This window comes from Meles meles, chromosome 9 (assembly GCF_922984935.1).
Source record: "Meles meles chromosome 9, mMelMel3.1 paternal haplotype, whole genome shotgun sequence".
NCBI classification, from domain to species: Eukaryota; Metazoa; Chordata; class Mammalia; order Carnivora; family Mustelidae; genus Meles; species Meles meles.
Genome location: NC_060074.1, coordinates 66,359,499 through 66,382,913, shown reverse-complemented (window position 1 = coordinate 66,382,913; position 23,415 = coordinate 66,359,499). Strand labels below are relative to the sequence as shown.

At 42.5% G+C, this 23,415-nt stretch overlaps 1 protein-coding gene across 3 annotated transcripts in view; it reads left to right on the top strand.

Annotated features, from left to right (window-relative positions):
• Window positions 1-23,415, top strand: part of LRP2 (LDL receptor related protein 2) — a 209,281-nt gene that overhangs the window by 151,417 nt on the left and 34,449 nt on the right. For 2 of the 3 annotated variants that reach the window (XM_046019203.1, XM_046019202.1), the window contains exons 48-59: window positions 1,286-1,487; window positions 5,618-5,913; window positions 7,184-7,700; window positions 8,216-8,368; window positions 8,909-9,079; window positions 10,351-10,574; window positions 14,763-14,940; window positions 17,497-17,693; window positions 18,386-18,631; window positions 19,334-19,456; window positions 20,454-20,573; window positions 22,690-22,806. In XM_046019203.1, coding sequence (XP_045875159.1) covers window positions 1,286-1,487; window positions 5,618-5,913; window positions 7,184-7,700; window positions 8,216-8,368; window positions 8,909-9,079; window positions 10,351-10,574; window positions 14,763-14,940; window positions 17,497-17,693; window positions 18,386-18,631; window positions 19,334-19,456; window positions 20,454-20,573; window positions 22,690-22,806 — 2,544 coding nt within the window. The remainder of the gene's footprint in view (window positions 1-1,285; window positions 1,488-5,617; window positions 5,914-7,183; window positions 7,701-8,215; window positions 8,369-8,908; window positions 9,080-10,350; window positions 10,575-14,762; window positions 14,941-17,496; window positions 17,694-18,385; window positions 18,632-19,333; window positions 19,457-20,453; window positions 20,574-22,689; window positions 22,807-23,415) is intronic. The other variant, XM_046019204.1, reaches the window with a different exon arrangement.

The following is a 23,415-nucleotide window of genomic DNA, read 5'->3' as shown; positions in this document are numbered from 1 at the left end:
GCTGATAATTTGTTACCTTTATTTTTCCACTCCGAAATTGTTTGAGAGCATCTACTTAAATGCCTTAAAATGATAGAAAATGATTTTAATGTTTATTATCTTTCTCTTGCGTTTAGCTAAAGGGAATAATGTCCTACACTTCTTGAGCAGATAAAGAGAACTCAATTGGCCAATCTTACTAGCAGCCTTAAACAGTGTAGCAGTTAACTGTGTCTCAAGTTTCATCTGTTACCTTGTTGCTATTATTTTGAGGAGTGGCTGGTGGGAGGGTTATTTCTTTTGTGTAATTTGTGGAACAGACCATGGAACACCATTTTCCATTACTGCTGGAGCATGGAACTCTTTTAACTACCATGTCTTAGAAGAGTATCTTTTCATGATCAGCAGTAAAAACAGTGGCTCCCTGATGTTTGCATTTCATTGCAACCCCATATGTCATTGACTTTGGAGGCTGTCTATAGCTCCACGTGTACTCCATCCATTGAAATGGGCAGTTGGCAGCTGCACAAACATAGACTATATAGCATGTACTTCTCCCACTTCCCCTCACTAAGACACCCCCTCTTTTTCTCCCATTCATTCACAGTGAGATTGGATAAAATGCCAGTTCTTTCATTCTGCAGGCATTAATGATTATGTGTTAACATCTCTTCTCTTTCCTAACAGTGTCAGGGTTTCTGACAAGTCTTGGTGATATATTCTGCTTCTATATATGCTTATTCTACTTGGGTGGTAGCTGTAATATAGTTGAAAAAGCCTAAATTTGGAGGAAAAAAAAAGACCTATGCTTAAAACACTAGGTCTTTAGAAAGTTCTGTGACTTGGAATCATCTAGTTTGAGCTCTAATTTTTATCTGTTGAACTGGTATAAAAATACCTATCTCATACTGTGTTTTTGGGAGTACACTGTATAAACCAAACATTTTTACCAAGTATGAGGCATTTTTGGTACAGAAAAAACAAAATGGGAGTAGGTTTCTGAAGCTCTAAGGGAAAAGTATTATTTTACATTAATTTTATGGAAAATTAAATGAGGTGTTTTATTATGTTTATTTCTGAAAGAAAAAATCCAAGGTCTAGAGCAATTACAATGGAATTTTGAAGGTATTTTTTATTATACTCTGTTAACATGAAAGCAGTGTGACTTGTCCACCTGTTGTACTCTACTCTCCTTTCATCCCTCACACTAATAAGTAACGTAAAGCAAGGGAAATGGTTCAGAATGAATTTGACTACTGGAAGGAGTTTTCATGTGGTTTCTGTTTCTTGTGTGCTTTGGTTTCAGACCGCCACAACTGCTCAAGTTCTGAGTTTCTCTGTGCAAATAATGTGCCTCCATCCAGGAAGTGCATTCCCCGGTCTTGGGTCTGTGATGGTGATGCGGATTGTACGGATGGCTATGATGAGCATCAGAATTGCACCAGGAGATCGTGCTCTGGAAATGATTTCACCTGTAGTAATGGATTGTGTGTTCCACACTCATACAGGTGAATTGGGGCTTCAGATATTCCAGTAACCTCAAATATACAGAGGAGCAGGGCTAACATCCTTTAGGCATGGTGGTCACAATGCCTAAGATCATAGTACATTTAGTGGCTATGAAAATGTTTGGATTTCTTTTAAAATCAAAAGAAAAAAAGAAAGTTTAGATCAAAGAGAGTTTTCTAATAGTAAGATTAATATATCTGCCTTTATCCTCATGTGATCATTAAATATAATTTTTAATATGCTCCCGGAGGAGGGAATCCATGATGGTAAAAAGGCTTATGGCTCATGAAAGGCGCAGTGTAACCTTGGCTCAAGGGCCAGGGAAATAAATGAAGTGGGCTTGATATAAGAAAACTCTTTCTTAAAGCAGGTGCTATCTTGGTTTTCCACTTGGAGTAGAGGCAAGAGCACAAGAAATACTTCATTTTCTTCTTAAGAAAAAGAACAGTACAGGCATGATCATGAACAGAGCTTGGCACTTAGGCTTAGAGCCAGTGAGACATTGGGGAGAAGCAGGTAAGGTGAGCTGAGAGTGCATGGTCTAGCTAAGAGCTATGAATGCTGTTCTACAGTGCACAGGAGTACTGTTTTATTTTTTTAAAGATTTTTATTTATTTATTTGACAGAGATCACAAGTAGGCAGATAGGCAGAGAGAGAGAGGGAGGGAAGCAGGCTTCCCACTGAGCAGAGAGCCTGATGCAGGGCTCTATCCCAGGACTCTGGGATCATGACCTGAGCCGAAGGCAGAGGCTTTAACCCACTGAGCCGCCCAGATGTCCCATGCTGTTCTATTTTGAGAGAAGTGGAAATCTGGATTTTCATATTAAATACTCTAATTTTATTTATTTTTAATTTTTTTGAGGGGAAGAGAAAAGGGCAGAGGGGGAGGGAGAGAGAGAATCTTAAGCAGGCTCCATGCTCAGCACAGAGCCTGATGCAGTACTCAGTCTTACAACCTGGAGATCATGACCTGAGCTGAAATCGAGAGCTTAACCAAGGGAGCCACCCAGGTGCCCCTATATTCCCTGATTTTAAATGCTGGAAGCAAAATGTAAAATTCTAAGAACAGGGGCACCTGGGTGGCTCAGTGGGTTAAAGCCTCTGCCTTTCGCTCAGGTCATGATCCCAGGGTCCTGGGATGGAGCCCTGCATCGGGCTCGATCCCAGGGTCCTGGGATGGAGCCCTGCATCGGGCTCTCTGCTTGGCAGGGAGCCTGCTTCCTCCTCTCTCTCTCTCTGCCTGCCTCTCTCCCTACTTGTGATCTCTGTCTGTCATATAAATAAATAAAATCTAAAAAAAAAAAAAAATTCTAAGAACACTGCAGGTCAGATAGATCCTGTGCACAGCCTGCCAGTTTTGGGTACCCCTCCTATAATATTCTGTTGCTTGATTTCCTATTGTTTCCTCCAAATGTGCCATTCCAAAGGTTTATCCTTTTTTTTTTTTTTTTTTTTGGTGCCCCACCTTCTCACTATCCCCACTTGGCAAATTTTGGGGTATATAGGGAAACTGAGAAGAAAAATGATATGTTTCCTTCAATCCCGATGGACTAGAGGCATAGTAAGAACACTAACAAAAGGAGAGCCCAGGAGGGAGTTTGCTCTAGGTAGACAGGGAGTTTGATGTGGTGGGATTTGCTGAGGTGAAAATGTGTATGAGGCACTAGGACACATAGAAATGGAGCTGAGAAGAGCACATGCCAAGGACTGTGAAAGGACATACATGTATCCTAAGAGCAACAAGAACTGTCCGCTTATCGCCTGCTAAGGGAGGACATGGAAAAGCTATAGGAAGCGAGCTCAAGCTCGGAGCAGCTGAGCTTCTCAGACCCTTGGCTGAGGGGCAGGCAGCCTCTCCACGGGTCCTGAGGGCTGGAATCTGGTTGGTGCAGAGCTGTGTGTTCATGGCGGTACTCCTGAGGAAGCCAGTAGAAGGTTATGTCATGTTCTGTGAATGCTGCAGAAGGCACAGGGACTGGGCATTAGGACCAAAAATGGTAGTGAGGAAGCCCAAGTAGACACTGCTGTTGGTGGTAGTATGAGCACCCCGAAGTCACTCAGGAGACAGCTTTTGTAGTGAAATCGTATTTCACTCTGCTTTGTCTGTATTTAACTGATGGGGATGTGTTCTATAGATTGCCATTTTTCATAAGGGAAAGTGAATAAATCCTTACCCTTTTCTCCCTCCTTGCTCAAGAGTTCTAGCATGCTCTACTGTGATTCTGAATTCAGTAAATATTTAGTACCATCAGTCTGAGATACATTCTGGAAACCTAGCCTTATAGTCTACAGAAGAGATTTCTATCAGTTCTTAATTTTTATCAGATTCTAGGTTATGTCTACTTCCTCTCTGAGCTCTTTCTTCACAATTCCATGATTAGTGTGATCTTGTAGCTGACTTACCCCTGTCCTATCAAACCTTTACTGATTCTTTTCTTTGTTACTTATTTCCTCTTTTCCACACTCCCTTCCACCTTCCTTCCCCTTTCTCTCACCCTGGTTTTTTGTGAGCTTTCTGAACTGCTTTAGCCAAGGGCCATGGCAGAACAGAAAAAATACTGCTTTTCTGTAAACCTGAGCTACAGGGTCTAAAATAACTCCAGATGCTGTTTGCTTGAGGGTGCTAGTAGCCACTAACAAGAGACCTGTTAATGTACACTTTTGCTTGCTTGGCAGAATGTGTTTTTCCCCATTTGAGAGGTAGTAAAGGGGATCATTTTTCCTATTGACTTTTTTCTTCCTAGCTCATTACTGTCTGAGGAATCTGGATAAGACTGAGTTGTGAGCCGTTTGCTGGAATAGTAATGTTCAATTATGTCCAAACACCTTCTGATTTGCTTTTCGAACTGACTTTCCCCCCTCCCCCTTTTGAGTTGGATCTAAGCTGGAGGAAAGAAACCTTGATGTTTCAGATCATTTGGAAAGGAGTTAAACAGCTCCTGGGAGAACAAATGGGGCTGAGCCAGCTTGCTCTGATCACAACTTTCTTTACCATTACATGCACACATTTTGTTATAAGTCAATTAGCCAGCACCCTAGGTTTGTAGATGGCATTGCTCATTAGTGACCGGACCATAGAACAGTTATAAAACTGACCACATTCAGCTTTGGGTACCTTGACATCTTTTAATGCTGAGCCTCCAACCCTTATGCCCTTCATGGTAAATCCTTTTATGAATTGTCAAGCACGAGCTTTGCCAGTCCCTATCCAAGGTGCCTTTATACTTAATTCCTTGATTGTGAATTCCATGATTCCTTTATGCTTATGTTTTGTTACTGTCAGCAGGAACCCCTTCAGTAATCATAACTTGCCAGGGATTTTGGAATAATGTAGAAAAGAAAGAGCAGTCTGGCTTATAGAACTTCGGGGAACTATATTGTCCTTGTGATGCCTGGGAATGTTAGGTCCCCAAATAGGACTAGGAAGTGTCTTGTTCCTTTGCCCACAGCCATGCTATTCTACTGGTTCTCCCTCTTTCCCAGCACCATGACTACTCAAAGCTCTTGCTGAGTGGCAGGGTATTATGATTAAAGATGCAAGGAACAGGACAATGCAAACATTACTTCTATCGGAAGATACATGTTCTTGGAGGACACATAATGATCTTACCATGTATAATATATGTTCACTTGGGTGTGGGCACTTCTGTCATCTGGCTGCCTAGGATTTTGCCAATCTGTTCCTTGTCTCATGAACAGATCTGATGAACACCAGAACTATGAATTTATGTTTAATTTGTCGACTGCTTAAAAATGAATGCAGTTATTTTTAATATGTCTAGATTACCATTTCTAGTGGTAGCAACCAGCACCTGGTTTCTTCCTAGCTCATTACTGTTGCTGCTGAGGAATCTGGATAAGACTGAGTTGTGAGCCGTTTGCTGGAATAGTAATGTTCCATACTATCTGGGGAGATCGTATGGAATGCTAAATATTAGATTCTTGTAGAGCTGGAGATTGGTGGGGTGGATAGCGATTCCAGGAGAGGGGGAACTAAGGACATGGGTGACCTTGTGACTGAAATCGTCAGCCTGACATTCAGGTAGACAGAGAGGAAGCAAGGCCCCGAGCATGTGATATGTGGGACTTGTCAGCCTCTCCAGGAGTGGTACTGGTCTCATCACACAGGTGTGACCGGCGCAATGACTGTGGGGATTACAGCGACGAGAGGGACTGCTCCTACCCCACCTGCAGCAAGAACCAGTTCACCTGTCAGAACGGGCTGTGCATTTATGAGCAGTATATGTGTGATGGGGAAAACGACTGTGGAGATGGGTCTGACGAGCTGGAGCACCTGTGCCACACTCCAGAGACCACGTGCCCCCCTCATCAGTTCAAGTGTGACAATGGGAACTGCATTGATATGGTGAAAGTCTGCAACCACCTAGATGACTGTTTGGACAACAGTGATGAGAAAGGATGTGGTGAGTATAACAGAGGATTTGGGAAAAGGAAAACAGGGGGATTGAATGTGGTTTCTCAACACTTCGTGACTCACCAGGACTTTCCAGTTGTCGTCTAAGTAGACTGTTACCAGAAAATTACTATTGCTTGTCTTTCTTCATTCTATCAAAAGGCAAGCATTTCTTAGTATATGAGGTTAGTACACAAACATTTTTAGGCTAATTCATCAGTTAGGCAGTCATTACAGAAAATAGAAGATGAGCAGATTCATACCATTAGTAGCTAACACCATTGTTAAGCAGGACAAACACTTTGAACCCTTGAAACGACTTGTCTGAGCTCTCCCTCTGCTAGGATTCCTTCCCCTGTTCATTTTCATCTTCAGGTGATGGAGAGTTTTAAACTTCCTCTCACTTGAACCTTCATGGGTAAACCAGTTAGGCATTTATGAAATATAATTAATAGGAACATATTCTCTTCCCCATGTAGATAGTTTCTGGGTGAGCTTGGCCATGTGTCACAGGACCAGCCAGAGGGACACCCAGTGGACTGCTGGGTGGCTCATCCTATCTTGTGAGAGCAAATGTATGCATCTCTTCCAGCTCTGTGTCCAGTGAAGTCACCCTGGTAACCTGAAATTGGCCATGATATGAGAGTCACGCGGCCAAAATGGAAGATGCTACAAATTACAGCATCTCCCCACCCCTGAGATCTGTTTTACCAGCACACCACTGGCCAGGCTCTTTACTTTTGCTCTACTTTCTTCCCTCCCCTGCCATGTTACTTTTTAAATTATTGGTTACAAGGAGATTGGCAGGTATAGGATTAGAAGTCAGACATAAGCTTGTTCATTATATTAGTTGTTAAAACCACTGGTGAAGGATTAAATTGGGGAGGAAGTTGAGAAATAGGGAATTTTGAGTATCTCTGGTCTTTAGAAACCCTTATTGTCTGTCTTCTTTTAGCATGTTTCATTAAGAAATAGGCTCTCCAGGGGCGCCTGGGTGGCTCAGTGGGTTAAAGCCTCTGCCTTCGGCTCAGGTCATAATCCCAGGGTCCTGGGATCGAGCCCCGCATCGGGCTCTCTGCTCAGCAGGGAGCCTGCTTCCCTCTCTCTCTCTGCCTGCCTCTCTGCCTGCTTGTGATCTCTGTCTGTCAAATAAATAAATAAAATCTTTAAAAAAAAAAGGCGGGGGGGGGCTGTCCAATCAAGGAAGCTTGACTTTGGACCACTCTGGTGGGTCTGTTGTGGACATTTTAGCATCTCTAATACCTGTCTTTTACTTACAGGTGTTAATGAGTGCAGTGACCCTTGGCTCAGTGGCTGTGACCAAAACTGCACGGACACCCTCACCAGTTTCTATTGTTCTTGTCGTCCTGGTTACAAGCTTCTGGCTGACAAACGGAGTTGCGATGATATTGATGAATGCAAGGAGACGCCCTTTGTCTGTAGTCAGATGTGTGAGAATGTAATGGGCTCCTACATCTGTAAGTGTGCCCCAGGCTACATCCGAGAACCAGATGGAAAGAGCTGCCGGCAGAACAGTAACATCGAGCCCTATCTCATTTTTAGCAACCGTTACTATTTGAGAAATCTCACTACAGATGGCCATTTTTACTCCCTTATTTTGCAAGGACTGGGCAATGCTGTGGCCCTGGATTTTGACCGAGTAGAAAAGAGATTGTATTGGATTGATACAGAGAATAAAGTCATTGAGAGAATGTTTCTGAATAAGACAAACAGGGAGACAATCATAAACTACAGACTACCAGCTGCAGAAAGTCTGGCTGTAGACTGGGTGGCCAGGTAAGAAAACACTGAGGATCTCTCTAAAAGTTAAAATGGTTTTAAAAAGAATATTATAACCATGTTTTTATCTTAATAGAGAATTGAATCTAAGCTTGTGGCCATAATTCAGAATTCCTTCATGCAATCTCAGTAATTCACTTAGACAAGTCTGTTTCCTTGGCTCTGCCATTTAAACTGTGGTTCACAACACTTGATTCCTCTCCCTTCCACGTCCCTGCTCCTCTAAGCCTTTACATTGCCTGGGAAGGATGCTTATGCATTAAGAAAGTAAAGCCAGAATCCTTGTGTGAGGTGTGGCCCCAGAATTCCCTATGTGACAACCCCTTTGAAGTGGGAATTGTAGCTCACTCTTGAATCTTCATTTCCGGTTTTCCCCACTGTTTTCTTGGGGGAAGTGCCTTCTAACAGTTGTCTCGTGATTCCACGGTAGCTTGGATAGGAAATTCAGTGGCTAACTATACTGTTACCCAAACAAAACATCTGTCGTGGTAACTCCTGGCTCTCCATTTCAGAAAGCTATACTGGGTGGATGCCTACCTGAATTGCCTCTCTGTCTCTAACCTTGATGGTCGATACCGCCGCAAGTTAGCTGAACACTGTGTGGATGACAACAATACCTTCTGCTTTGATCATCCCAGAGGAATTACCCTTCACCCGCGATATGGGTATTGTCTCCCTGTAATCCTGGGCTCTTCTCTAATGCCCATATTCTGCCTCTGTCACCAAAAAGGCTGTTCACATAGTTATCTCAAGGCCAGTATCTTGCTGGGATTTGTCTTCTGCTTTTCCTAACTGGTAAATGGTTTAGTTGTAATGGGTAGAAGCATGGCATGGCATCCTCAAATGATATTCATCAGCTCTTCTGTTTTCTTTGCCATGACACACCATTTCACTTTTCAGGTCATCTGTTTTGGCTGCATGCAGAGAAATTGTGGTTAAAAACAAGCAAACAAACAAAAAACAGAAACCAACCCACCTTTACTGGACTCTACATATCAAATCCACTGAAATCCCCAGTAATCATGTTCATTCTTGAGCATTTCTTACATGTCATCCCCTTTTAGATGATTTTCTATCCTTTTTTTTCCCTTTCTGAGAGAGTCTGTAGAATATAAATTCTATTTCTCTGATTGGAGAAGAGCTATGTCTTTTGGCTACTGACTTTTTTAACTTCAGGGACTGACCCTTTGTGTTTCCTCCAATAGGCATGTCTACTGGGCAGACTGGGCTCACCGAGCATACATTGGGAGAGTAGGCATGGATGGAACGAATAAGTCTGTGATTATCTCTACCAAGATAGAGTGGCCCAATGGCATCACCATTGATTACACCAATGATCTACTCTACTGGGCAGATGCCCACCTGGGTTACATCGAGTACGTAAATAGAACAGGATAAAGTGAACCAAGCAAATGTTTATTCCAAATACTAGGACTTGTGTTGCTAATGTGTTACTCCCAGGTAGATTCTAACTGGCCTGTGTGTTAGAAGTCACTCTGAAGTCCTTTTTAACTAAAGCTGCCTATAGGAAATTTGCTGAGCTTTGTGGTTATGGTAGAGTAGAAGGAGTATGAATGTTGAAGCCGAGTTCATCAGGTTTTTGTCCTGGTGCTTTTACTTCTTTTTTGTTATTTTCCTGTAGAGAATAGAGGTAGTAATCTCTCTCCTATTGCAGATAGCTTAGTCCTCAACTCATCTTAATTTCCTTGTCCCCTTTTTAAACTGCTCATTTCTAAAATTGAGCTGTAAGTGACCTGTAACATTGGCCATGAAGGTCTTGAAGTTTTCTATGGCTTCTGTAAGTTCCCATAAATTGTCATATTTTGGACAGTATTTTTAATATTGTATGGCTAACATCAGATTTCTTAGCTGCTAGCTCTCTCCACTTCCTATTTGGGTTTTAGGGTCTAGTCTAAAATTGTAAAATACTAAAATGTCAGTATTTTGACATAGACTCATAGAATGAGTGAGATATCGGAAGGACTGGAAATCTGACCATGGATGCTCTGTGATACCTTGAAATCAGAAAACCTCCTCTGGCATTTTAATTGTCTGGAAAAGTATTCAGCAATAGTGCCTAGGGCATGGTTAATAATAAATGTGCTGCCACGGTAAGCAGAGTGAAGCCTGCATAGGCCTATATTGTATCTGAGTTAATGTATTTCTCACATGTGACGCCCAAGAATCTAGTAATCCTAAGAACAGCTTCTCCTCAGAAATGTTCATGAAAAGGCAAAATTCCAGCTTCGTATTGCCCTCTGATTTCTTCCAGTGACTTAGGAAACAAAAATGGTGTCCCAAGGATGTTGAATGGAGAACATTAACGGGAGAGGTTATAAGCCTCTAAGAGCTGAACCAGCCGTATCTGCAGGAAAGCAGCTGTGGTTAGGACTTAGAGATTGTTGAACTCCTGTGGCTATTCCTATTTTTTGAGCATGGCTTTTTCAATTTTTGCATCTTTCGTTCAGTCAAAATATGTTTTAAGCTTAGCTTTTGTTTTAATTAGAGTCTAGGAGTTTGGGGGAGGATCTGGGCTGTAGGTACCCCGAGAAGGTAGAATTTTATTAATTGATTTGTGAGTGCATCTATCCTTAAAGTCATTGGAAGAAATATTAGCTTGACTGAGTGACTCTTTCTTCTACCTCAGGTACTCTGATTTGGAGGGCCGCCATCGGCACACGGTATATGACAGAGCGCTGCCTCACCCCTTTGCTATTACCATTTTTGAAGACACTATTTATTGGACCGATTGGAACACAAGGACAGTTGAAAAGGGAAACAAATATGATGGATCAGATAGGGTTGTGCTGGTGAACACAACACACAAACCATTTGACATCCATGTATATCATCCATACAGGCAGCCAATTGGTGAGTGTGTGGTTCAGAAGTTTGGCCCAGTTGCTTTAGGTTCTCCTCATGCCGTTCTTATTTCTTTAAGAATAAACACCATGATTTACAAAGAGAATGATACTAACGTAATGTTTTCTACGAAACATATGGGAAACCTGCTTATAACTTTTCCCCCCCCTTAACACCTGGTTTACTCTTAAAGATCAATCTGGGTTTTCATTTTTGATAAGAATTAACACTTGTTAGGGGCGCCTGGGTGGCTCAGTGGGTTAGAACCTCTGCCTTCGGCTCGGGTCATGATCCCAGGCTCCTGGGATCAAGCCCCACATTGGGCTCTTTGCTCAGCAGGGAGCCTGCTTCCTCCTTTCTCTCCCTGCCTGCCTCTCTGACTAGTTGCAATCTCTGTCTATCAAATAAATAAATAAAATCGTTAAAAAAAAAAAAAAGAATTAACACTTGTTAGGTTGCCGTATTTTCTGAGCTGAAGTGACTGAAGTATTTTAAAGTGGGCCAAACCAGTCAGAATGGCTAAAATAAAACCTGTAGAAACAACAAGTGTTGGCGAAGATGTGGAAAAAGGGGAACCCTTATACACTTTTGGTGGGAATGCAAACTGGTACAACCATGTGGAAAACAGGATGGAGGGGCGCCTGGGTGGCTCAGTGGGTTAAGCCTCTGCCTTTGGCTCGGGTCGTGATTCCAGGGTCCTGGGATCGAGCCCCACATCGGGCTCTCTGCTCAGCAGGGAGCCTGCTTCCCCCTCTCTCTCTGCTTGCCTCTCTATCTACTTGTGATCTCGCTATATATATCAAATAAATAAAATCTAAAAAAAAAAAAAAAAACAGGACGGAGGTTCCTCAAAAACTTAAAAATAGAACTGCCCTATGACCCAGCAATTGCATTACTAGGTATTTATCCAAAGGATACAAACAGTGATTCAAAGTGGCACCTGAACCGCAATGTTTATAGAAGCAATGTCCATGATAGCCGGACTTCAGAAAAAGCCCAGATGTTCATTGACAGGTGAATGGATAAAGATGTATACATACACAATGGAATGTTACTCAGCCATCAAAAAGAATGAAACTTTGACATTTGCAAAGATGTGGATAGAACCATAGGGTTTATGCTAAGCAGAATAAATCTGAGAAAGACAAATATCATGTGATTTCACTCATGTGGAATTTAAGATAAGATGAACAAAGGGGAAGAGTTGGAAAAATAAAATAAGATGAAATCAGAGAGAGAGAGTGACAAACCATAAGAGATGCTGAACGCTAGGAAACACATTGAGGGTTGCTGAAGGTGGGGGTGGGTAATCAAAGCGTGGTACTGGAGTAAGAATAGACAAGATTATTTGGGGAGAATAGAGTCCAGAATTCGATCCACACATACATGTCAAATGATTTTTGACAAGCTTGCATTGTACATCTTCCCTGTCCATGACTTCTCACTGCTCCTGGCAACCACTGGTCTGATTCCTATCGCTACGAATGAGATCTGCCTGTTTCAGACCTGCTTGTAAATGGGCTTAAAGCACAAGGATTTCATAACCGAAAAGTCAAGGGAATAGTTCGATTCAGGCAGTTCAAGTAACTCGATCAGGCATTAATCCATCCATTGGCTCCACCTTCTAGTTGACTTCATTCACAGCATATATTCTTATGTGGTGGCAAATATGGCCAACAGACGCTCCTGTACTATGTTCTTTCTCTTTTTAAGATTTTATTGATCAGTTTATGAGAGAGAGCGCAGAGAGGGAGAATGAGAGGGAGAAGTAGACTCCCTGCTGAGCAGGGAGCCCGAAGGGGGGCTCCATCCCAGGACCCTGGGATCATGACCTGAGCCGAAGGCAGACACTTAACAACTGAGCCACCCAGGTGCCCCAAAATAAATAAAATCTTAAAAAAAAAAATACCGTGACATTCCACTCCTAAATATTTAAGATAACACCCTTGAAAAATAAGGACATTTCCTATGTAACCACAATAAATTATAATAAGAGATTAACAGACATTCCCTAATACCAAGATCAGTCCATTAAAATGATTGATTAAAAGAAATGTTTAAAAGAAAATGACAATAATTATAAAACATATAATTTAGTAAATTTCTATTTGAGTATGAAATTTTGCATGTTAAACATATGTTATGCTTGTCATTTGGAAGGTAATAATGTTAAGAGCAACATAGTGTCTCATTATATTTTTTTTCTTGTGAACTTATATTTCTCATCATGTAGTTAAAGCCATTTCATGATTTATAGATAATCTAGCAAAAGTTTGGAATTTACTTTGGAGATAGAACGGATTTTGTTGGCCTCCTTTGTTGTGGTGTTTTGTTAAAACGGGATAAACTTGGAAGTAAGGAAAATGAGAATTGGCAAGATAAAAGATACTCAGGGTCCCCCCCCCCCCCCCCCCGGAAGTTAATGATACTATTTTAGTGAAAATTTAAATTAGGAGCACATGGCTCGTTCATTTGGTAGAGCATTTGATTCTTGATTTGGGGTCATGAGTTTGAGCCCCATGTTGGGTGTAGAGTTTACTTAATTAAAATATATATGTATGTGTGTGTGTGTATCTGTCTATGTCTGTCTGTCTATAAAAAATTCAAATTAATCTTCATCTCCAAGTGGTGACCCAGAAAATTATAGTAAAGATGCCACACAGTTAACCTGTCCATCTCATTCTTGGCCATACTTCTGTTGCCCATATTCATTCATTCATTTTTTTTTTAAGATTTTATTTATTTATTTTTTTTTCCCATTTTATTTATTTTTTCAGCGTAACAGTATTCATTCTTTTTGCACAACACCCAGTGCTCCATGCAAAACGTGCCCTCCCCATTACCCACCACCTGTTCCCCCAACCTCCCACCCCTGACCCTTCAGAACCCTCAGGTTGTTTTTCAGAGTCCATAGTCTCTTATGGTTCGCCTCCCCTCCCCAATGTCCATAGCCCGCTCCCCCTCTCCCAATCCCACCTCCCCCCAGCAACCCCCAGTTTGTTTTGTGAGATTAAGAGTCATTTATGGTTTGTCTCCCTCCCAATCCCATCTTGTTTCATTTATTCTTCTCCTATCCCCCTACCCCCCCATGTTGCTTCTCCATGTCCTCATATCAGGGAGATCATATGATAGTTGTCTTTCTCCGATTGACTTATTTCACTAAGCATGATACCTAGATGTCCATCAACAGATGAATGGATCAAGAAGATGTGGTATATATACACAATGGAATACTATGCAGCCATCAAAAGAAATGAAATCTTGCCATTTGCGACGACGTGGATGGAAGATTTTATTTATTTTTCAGAGTGAGTGCAGGCAGAGGCAGTGGGAAAAGCAGGCTCCCTGCTGAGCAAGGAGCCTGATGCGGGATCATGATCTGAGCCGAAGGCAGCCGCATAACCAACTGAGCCACCCAGGCGTCCCTGTTGCCCATATTCTTTTTTTTTTTTTTTTTTTAAGATTTATTTATTTATTTATTTGACAGATCACAAGTAGGCAGATAGGCAGGCAGAGAGAGAGGAGGAAGCAGGCTCCCCACGGAGCAGAGAGCCCGACGCGGGGCTCGATCCCAGGACCCCGAGATCACGACCCGAGCCGAAGGCAGCGGCTCAATCCACTGAGCCACCCAGGCGCCCATATTCTTAGAATGAGAGAATATAGCATCTGCTAGAAATTAAAACTGTTAGGTCTGGGCACATGAATGTAAGCTAAGTTTCCCATCCACTCTCCAAAGACCTTGAGAAACGCATCTTTTCTAGCCCAGAACACCGGTGGGTATGCCTCACTTCTGGTTGCACATAGATCAGTTTTCTCAAAGAGCAGCGTTGCTTGGGACTCCTGGGTGGTTCAGTTGGTTGGGCTGCTGCCTTCGGCTCAGGTCATGATCCTGGGGTCCTGGGATCCAGTCCCGCATCAGGCTCCTTGCTCGGCAGGGAGCCTGCTTCCTCCTCTCTCTGACTGCCTCTCTGCCTGCTTGTGTGTACTCTATGACAAATAAATAAGATCTTAAAAAAAAAAAAAAAAAGAACAGCATTGCTTACACTTCTGCCATCTGTCCCATTTATGAATTTTGTGAAAAAGCATGAACCTTGGGTATGATTTTTCTTACTAAGCAATGACTAGTTTGATGAGGTGGGCAATCAGTTCACGTGTGTTTGATCTTCTAAGTGAACTAACATATTTTCCTTCTACTAGTGAGCAATCCCTGTGGTACCAACAATGGTGGCTGTTCTCATCTCTGCCTCATCAGAGCAGGAGGAAATGGATTCACCTGTGAGTGTCCAGATGACTTCCAAACCCTCCGTTTGGGTAACATCAATGTCTGCCTGCCCAGGTGCTCCAGCACCCAGTTCCTGTGTGCCAACAGTGAAAAGTAAGGCTTACTCTTCCCTCAGCCCACTGCCTCTCCATCCCCTTGGATGGACACACATAGAACTTTGAGGGTCCAGAGGATGGGAGTTTCCTAATGAATTAAGGTTTGGGATAGTTAATGTGGTTCATTTGGAATGCACCAAGACTCTCAGTCTCCAGTCTCAGATAATTTCTTCCATGAATAGAAGCAGTTTGTTAAACAAAATGTATGCAGGTATTTCTCTGTAGAGAGGGAGCTAGAAACTATGTGTTTTTTTTTTTTTTTTATTTGTTTATTTACAGCATAACAGTGTTCATTGTTTTGGCATCACACCCAGTGCTCCATGCAGTATGTGCCCTCCCTATTACCCACCACCTGGTTCCTCAACCTCCCCCCCTCACCCCCCCCCCCCCGCCCCTTCAAAACCCTCTGGTTGTTTTTCAGAGTCCATAGTCTCTCATGGTTCATCTCCCCTTCCAGTTTCCCTCAACTCCCTCTCCTCTCCATCTCCCCATGTCCTCCATGTTATTTGTTATGCTCCACAAATAAGTGAGACCATATGATACGTGACTCTCTCTGCTTGACTTATTTCAGTGTTTTTTTTTTTTAAATTTCTAATAATTGTCTTAGGTGTCAGGACCAAGATTGTGTATGTGTACACTGAAAAATGGCCCTCAAGAGTGGTAGAATTTCTGATAAAGGGTCAGTATCCAAAATCTCCAAACTACAAAACTCAACACCCAAGAAACAAATAATCCAGTTAAGCAATGGGGAGAAGACATGAACAGACATTTTTTTTCCCAAAGGATACATCCAAATGGCCAATAGACATATGAGAAGATGCCCAATACCACACATCATCAGGGAAATTGAAACCAAAACATAATAAGATACCACTTCACACCTGTCAGAATGGCTAAAATTAACAATACAGGAAATAACAGGTGTTGGGGAGGATGTGGAGGAAGGGGAACCCTCCTACACCATTGGTGGCAATACAAGCTGGTGCAGCCACTCTGGAAAATAGGATGGAGGCTCCTCACAAAGTTAAGAGCTACCCTATGACCCAGCAATTGCACTGCTAGTTGTTTACCAAAAAGATACAAAAATACTGATTTGAAGGAACACGTGCACCATGAAGTTAAAGCAGCCTCATCAAGAATAGCCAAATTATAGACTGAGGAATGGATAAAGAAAGATGTGGTATATATATGAGAGAGTATTACTCAGCCATCAACAAGAATCAAATGTTGTCATTTGCAGTGATGTGGATGGAGCTAGACTGTATTACGCTAAGCAAAATAAATCAGTCAGAGAAAGACAAATACCATATGATCTCACTCATATATGGAATTTAAGAAACAAAACAGGTGAACATAGGGGAAGGGGGAAAAAAGAAAGGCAAGGAAAGCCTTGAAGAAATAAAACAGAGGATCATAGAGGAAGGAAGGGAAAAAACAAGATGAAGTCAGAGAGGGAGACAAACCATAAGAGACTTAATCATAGGAAACAAATGGAGGGTTGCTTGGAGGGGAGAGGGTTAGGGGATGGGGTAACTCAGTGATGGATATTAAGGGGGGCACGTGATATTAATAATGAGCACTGGGTCTTTTATAAGACTGATGAATCACTGAACTCTACCTCTGAAACTAATAATACACTGAATGTTAATTAATTGTATTAAAAAAAAAGACTTTTAACTACAGTTAAAAACTGAAAACAAACTGAGGGTTTCTGGAGGGATGGTAGGTGGGCATGGGCTAAATGAATGATGGGGATTAAGGAGGACACTTGTGTTGAGCACTGAGTATTACGTGTAAGTGATGAATCACTAAATGCTGCTCCCAAAATCTATAGTACACTATACATTAACTAAGTAGAATTTAAATAAAAATCTGAAAAAAAAAAGGAAAAATAAGTGGTAGAATTTCTCTGTCTTTCACACTCATATACTGGCCTAGCTTCTTAGTTACTATGCCAGAGGATCCAGGATTACACATTTAAATCCACTTTTGATTATTTGTATCTGTTATAAAACATGGCCACAGATTATTTCCCTAACTGTGGCCATAGACCATTGGTGACTGGGGGTACTGAGACAGAGGGAGGAGACATTAATGCAAACCATTGCATTTAAGATCCCAGTGGCAGATTGTTTTGATGATTAAATAAAATAAAATATCTCAGATTAAGAATCTAGCATATGTCGATCTTGATCCAGGCTGTCAATAAATTTAAGTGCCTTCTGCCTTCCCAACCAATACCCACTAGTCTATTATGTCATCCCAGCAAACAGTCCCAACCAGTTCCTGCTACCAGAACCACAGCCCTACATACACACTCCACTGTGTTCTGTGGCAGGAATGTAATCATTAGGTCCGAGCATTTTCTCAGCCTGAATTTGGGTCTTAACAAACCTGGTCCATCTCATCTAGTAATGTTTTCTCTGAAAATACACCACAGTAAAGGAACAACTCATGCATGTTATTACCTGGAATTCAGTTTTGATGTCTTCTCTCCAGGTAGCCTCGACCCCATGTGCTTTGCTAAGAGAAGCGCTGTATTTTCTCTGTGCAGGTGTATTCCTATCTGGTGGAAATGCGACGGGCAGAGAGACTGCTCGGACGGCTCTGATGAGCCGGTGCTTTGCCCACAGCGCTACTGCCGGCTAGGACAGTTCCAGTGCAAGGATGGCAACTGCACCAGCTCGCATTTCCTGTGCAATGCTCACCAAGATTGCCCTGATGGCTCGGACGAGGACCAGATTCTCTGCGGTGTGTTCAGTTACCGTCTTTGGCCCACTTCTGTAGTAGATTGTGAACAATCATGATTCTGGGGGGATTTTCTGCATGTCCTCACCCCCAAACCAGTCCAGAGTCCTAGGAAAAAAGTCAAGAGCCCATCCTATATTTTTATAAGGTTCTTAAGATAGACTAGGGTCTCTACAAGGCAGATGGTTGAGGTAGACGGTGTGTTGTCTATGGTCGGTGCTGTGCATGGAATCCTCCTCGAGAGTGAACACTGAGGGCCAAAGGAGGGCTTCCTACTCTCATTTTAAGGATGCCCATGTGATATTTATTAGTGTTTCCATTTTTTAAAAGGCAAAGGGAGAAAAAACCCCTCCAAACTGAAAACAACACATTAACAATAGCCGCAAACACAAAGTTTGAGAAATACTGTCCATTAGGAGAACAGGGATGGGAGAAGGTGGCCATCAGAATTCAGTAGGCCATCAGTGACACCATCTTTAACCCCTAATTCTGCATGCAAGAGAAAGATATTTAAGAATTTAGGAGACAGTAATAGTCAAGTGAATAACTGACCTTGTCGTGGTATTGGCTGATAATAAGTGCGTTAGAACACAAGTCCTCTAAAAAGGAAGTTAGGATGAAGCTCTGGAAGATCCTCCATGTAAATCAGGAGCATCTGTCCCTAACACCTCACAACCAAATGCCCCTCCCTGCAGAGCATCACCGCTGCCAGTCCAATGAATGGCAGTGTGCCAACAAACGATGCATCCCTGAAGCCTGGCGGTGTGACTCGGAGAACGACTGCGGGGATAACTCAGACGAAGATGTCTACAACTGTGCCAGTAGGCTCTGCCAGCCGGGCCACTTCAAGTGTGCTAATAACCACTGCATCCCTCAGGACTGGAAGTGTGATGTGGACAATGACTGTGGCGACTACTCAGATGAGCCCATGCCCGAATGCTGTGAGTTCTTGCGGGAGGGACATGTGGGAGCACTGATGGGAAAGCAGGAGAACCCGTGTGGATTGCAAGATGACAGGGAAGCCTCTACTTCAGCCCCGTGGGGCACCCTCCGTCTTGGCTCTCCCTGCTAATTCTGGTACTACAGAGCAAAGTATAGCTGTGTGGTTGGCAGGTGGAACCAGACCTTGTTCTGAAAGGGGCTCATTCCTCCTCTCTGTACTCTGGATATCTTAACTCTACAAAATACGATCACAAGAACTTCCATTTGTGTATGTCTAGCACTTTCTCCTTTGAACCTCAGTGAAACACTGTACAGTAGGGAATGTGCATTTACCAATTCCCATTTTCCAGGTGAGGAAACTGAGGCTCACCTTAAGTAGTTGGTCACATTTCTGTTGAGTGGTAGAGCTGACACCCACGTGCTTTTTTGCTTCAAGCCCAGGCCTTCCCGTCCTCCACAACCCCCCCCCCCGCCTCCCTGTAGTTAACACAAATGAATGATACTTTGACAGGGAAGAAACTTAAGATGCTTTCTGCTCTGGGTAAATAGATCACACCTAAAACAACACACCTGGCCAGAATCAATCCAATTGGTAACATGGTAATTGTTTCTCCTCAGCATCAGGTCCTTCATATGACAATGGGAAGGTGTCTTTTGGACTGAGCATTCAGTTCCAACTTTGCTTTTTCCTGTATTTTCAGTGAGCCGTCGCTGTGACAACCATACAGAATTCAGCTGCAGAACGAACTACCGCTGCATCCCACAGTGGTCTGTGTGTAACGGTTTCGACGACTGCAGGGACAACAGTGATGAGCAAGGCTGTGGTAGGAGGGGCTGCAGGGGTGTGGGGGAGGGGCAAGGGCTGGGAAGTGTCAGGTGCTCTCTGGGTGAGGAGAGTGCCTTTCCCATGTCCTTGCTCCTCCGATTACCTCTGAAAAAGCACCATCTATTGATCTTTCTAGTAACATGTTACATTTTTTTAGCATTTAGCGGACTTTTGGGGAGTTTAATTTATATCCTCTTAAATGAAATCCCATCCCGAGGAATGTTGGAATTGGGGAAGACATTATTAAGATAGTAGGAACTTACATAATTTCTCCTAAATGTGGAATCGTTATTTGTACTTGACAAGTTTAAATTGTCTAATTTTATAGATTTATTGAAATTGGTGGAAGGGGGTAGAGAAAAGATTTGATACCTATCTCTAAAAAGAATAATTCAAAATCAGAACATTTCTTACTTGGAGATTTTCATATTCTGAATGTCTCTCTGTCCGTACCTTCTACGAGAAAGCTGTAAGTCACCTTGGCAACATGGAAAGAACTTAGGGACAAAAGGCCAAATGAATTAATAGAATCTGTCAAGATTAGCCATACACTTTAACTGGAAACCTGAATGTCTGTTAGATTTAGTTAGCAGAGGGTAAGGCAGATAATGTGTTATTTTAACACTGAATGTAGTAACACTGAATTTAACCAACTGAAGGCAGTGAGATGGAAATGTTCTATTTGCTGTTAGCATCACTTAATCTTCCTCTCCAGGTCTTTGTTGCAAATTAGAAGCCAGATGCCAATTCATTTTTTGAGCAGTTGGTACAAAAAAGAATGAATCTAGTTTAAAGCAGTTTAAAGTTTAAGTAGGATAGGTTCAGGTTGACCAAAAGAGGAATATTTTTCCGTGAACACTGCTGACATTCCTCTCTCTGGAAGCTTTGAGGATATGGTAGCGTAGTTCTCCAATTGTCTCGCAAGAAAGCCAGTGCTACCTTGGCATTTCTTGACCTCCAGCGTCTGAAGTCTTTGCAATGACTGTGCTTTGTAGAGGAGAGGACGTGCAAACCTTCTGGGGAATTTCGCTGTAATAATCACCACTGTATCCCTCTTCGCTGGAGGTGTGATGGGCACGATGACTGTGGAGATCACTCAGATGAGGAGAACTGTGGTGAGTGTTCATTGTTCTATTGTCTTTATGTGCTACCAGAGTTGTGCTTTCTATTCTTTGTCCATAATTCAGTTCTCTATGCCATTCATCCTAAATGGGTGGGATGACAATTACTTGATCTCTTGCATTCTGCTGACTGGTACATTTCCACTTTTTCTTTGACTAAAGACAGAAACATCTCCCTTTAAGGTGCTTATAATGGAGTTTTGGGAGAAGGGTGTTTACCCAAGTATATGTTTTGTGTGTTGAATTTGTTTATCTCCAACTTTTTTTCTAAATCTTTTTTTAAAAATATTTTATTTATTTGACAGAGAGAAATCACAACTAGGCAGAGAGGCAGGCAGAGAGAGAGGAGGAAGCAGGCTCCCCGCAGAGCAGAAAGACCCATGTGGGGCTCGATCCCAGGACCCTGGGATCATGACCTGAGCCGAAGGCAGAGGCCCTAACCCACTGAGCCACCCAGGTGCCCCCTCTCTAACTTTTTTTCTAAAAAGAGTGTGAGGCGACTTGTAATACAGGAAACATACAGTAAGATAAAGAACAGAAACAAAAAAATAAGGACCAAGAGAAGTTCTAGAAGGAAAGATGCTAACCCAAAGACCTTACTTCTTTTTTTTTAAGATTTTATTTATTTATTTATTAAAAGATTTTATTTATTTATTTGACAGACAGAAATTACAAGTAGGCAGAGAGGCAGGCAGAGAGAGAGAGAGAGGAGGAAGCAGGCTCCATGCTGAGCAGAGAGCCCGATGCGGGGCTCGATCCCAGGACCCTGGGATCATGACCTGAGCTGAAGGCAGAAGCTTTAACCCACTGAGCCACCCAGGCACCCCAGATTTTATTTATTTTTTTGACAGACAGAGATCACAAGTAGTCAAGGAAGCAGGCAGAGAGAGACAAGGAAACAGGCTCCCTGCTGAGCAGAGAGCCCCACGTGGGTCTAGATCCCAGGATCCTGGGATCATGACCCGAGCTGAAGGCAAAGGCTTCAACCCACCGAGCCACCTAGGCGCCCCAAGACCTTGCTTCTTAAGTGCTTGCCTCAAGATGGTCTTAGTAGCAGAGGAAAGAGATCTTGTATTTAGGATTGTCCTCCCCTCCCCACCCACCCCAGAATGGCTGACTATTTTAGGAGGGCTAAATGACAGTTCAGGTTTTAGTTTCTTTCTCCCAGTGAAGGTGCTGACTATAAGGAATTGGACAGGGAAGTCAAGGAAAAGAAGCCAAAGATTTGGATCACATCAAACTAGATAGTCCTGAGTAATTGAATATATTACTCTGCCTTAAACATATGTCACTGATTCATGTATATGTCAATTTCAGATAGATTAATATGGAATACATTCTTTTTTTTTTTTTAAGTAGGCTCCCAATGTGAGGCTCACACTCACAAGCCCAAGATCAAGAGTCTCATTCTCTACCAGCTGAACCAGCTATGTGCCCTGTAATATGGAATACATGCTAACTTTAGTCACTTTTTGGAAGTAAGAAATGATTGCTACTTTCCATAGACAGTTGAGAGAATCAGGACACTGATTAAACCTGCAAATATCAATTGGCTAAAACTTAAGACAAAAGTGTGATCCAGTGAAATTTTAAATTTGAGGAAGTTCATGTTTAGTCCTATAGGAGGTGATGTAGACTATCATGAAAGCAACAATTATCTTACAAGTAAATCACCTTTGGAGAAAACTCTTAATAAAGGCCCTTCTTCACACATTCTTAAAATTGAGGTAGAGGGGCGCCTGGGTGGCTCAGTGGTTTGGGCCACTGCCTTCGGCTCAGGTCATGATCTCAGGGTCCTGGGATCGAGTCCCACGTCAGGCTCTCTGCTCGGCAGGGAGCCTGCTTCCCTCTCACTCTCTCTGCTTGCCTCTCTGCCTACTTGTGATCTCTCTCTGTCAAATAAATAAATAAAATCTTTAAAAAAAAAAAAAAAAAAAATTGAGGTAGAAGGTCTAGTTTTGGAGGACAGGCAGTCTGCCTGCCCAAGCAGATGGCTAGGACTTGGGACATGGGAGTGCCAGGCATGCTGAGGATACTCAGGCCCTCACAAGTTTGTGTTCTGTGTATGATTCCTGGTTCCCACTGATGGCTGGGTGGCTTTCATTTGCAGTCCCCCGGGAGTGCTCAGAGAGTGAGTTTCGATGTGATGATGGCAGCTGCATTCCCTCTCGATGGGTCTGTGACCATAACAACGACTGTGGAGACCACTCAGATGAGCGGGACTGCGGTAACTCTCAGGGGTCTTTCAGAGGCTTACCATGGGGTGTAGTACCAGAGTCAGCATATTTGACAGAAGAAGGGACTTCAAGTGAGAGTCCATATGGTTTTTTAGAGTAAAACAATTTTTGTATACTTTATGTAATACATAAGCCTTAGCATAGCACAGTACCTTTTGATCTATATTTTCTGTGCTTTATTCTTATAGTAGTCTTAATTTGTAATAGGCGAAAAGGGCAAGAGATTGTTGAAAACCTCATTTTAATTTAAATAATTCCTAGGAGCAGACTTTAATCTGCATTGTTCTTATAAGCAACAACAACAAAAACATTCATTTTTCCTACTGTTCCCCGGAAAGTGTCCATGAGGGATATATTTCTGTAGCTCCCTGGTGTAGAGGTCAGGGGTATTACACCAGGAATCATAACCCCCAAGTGACTTTTACAGCTCTTTACTCATTAAGGGGTGGGTCTGGGAATTCAGACTGCCGAGAAAATGCTAGAGATTATGTAATAGGGGAGAGAGCGGTACTTCCATTTCCATATGTTGAATGAGGAGAATGTGTTTTTGGCGCATTTGTGCATAGCCGTGCGCTAGTCATAGGGTTTGGATAGGAATG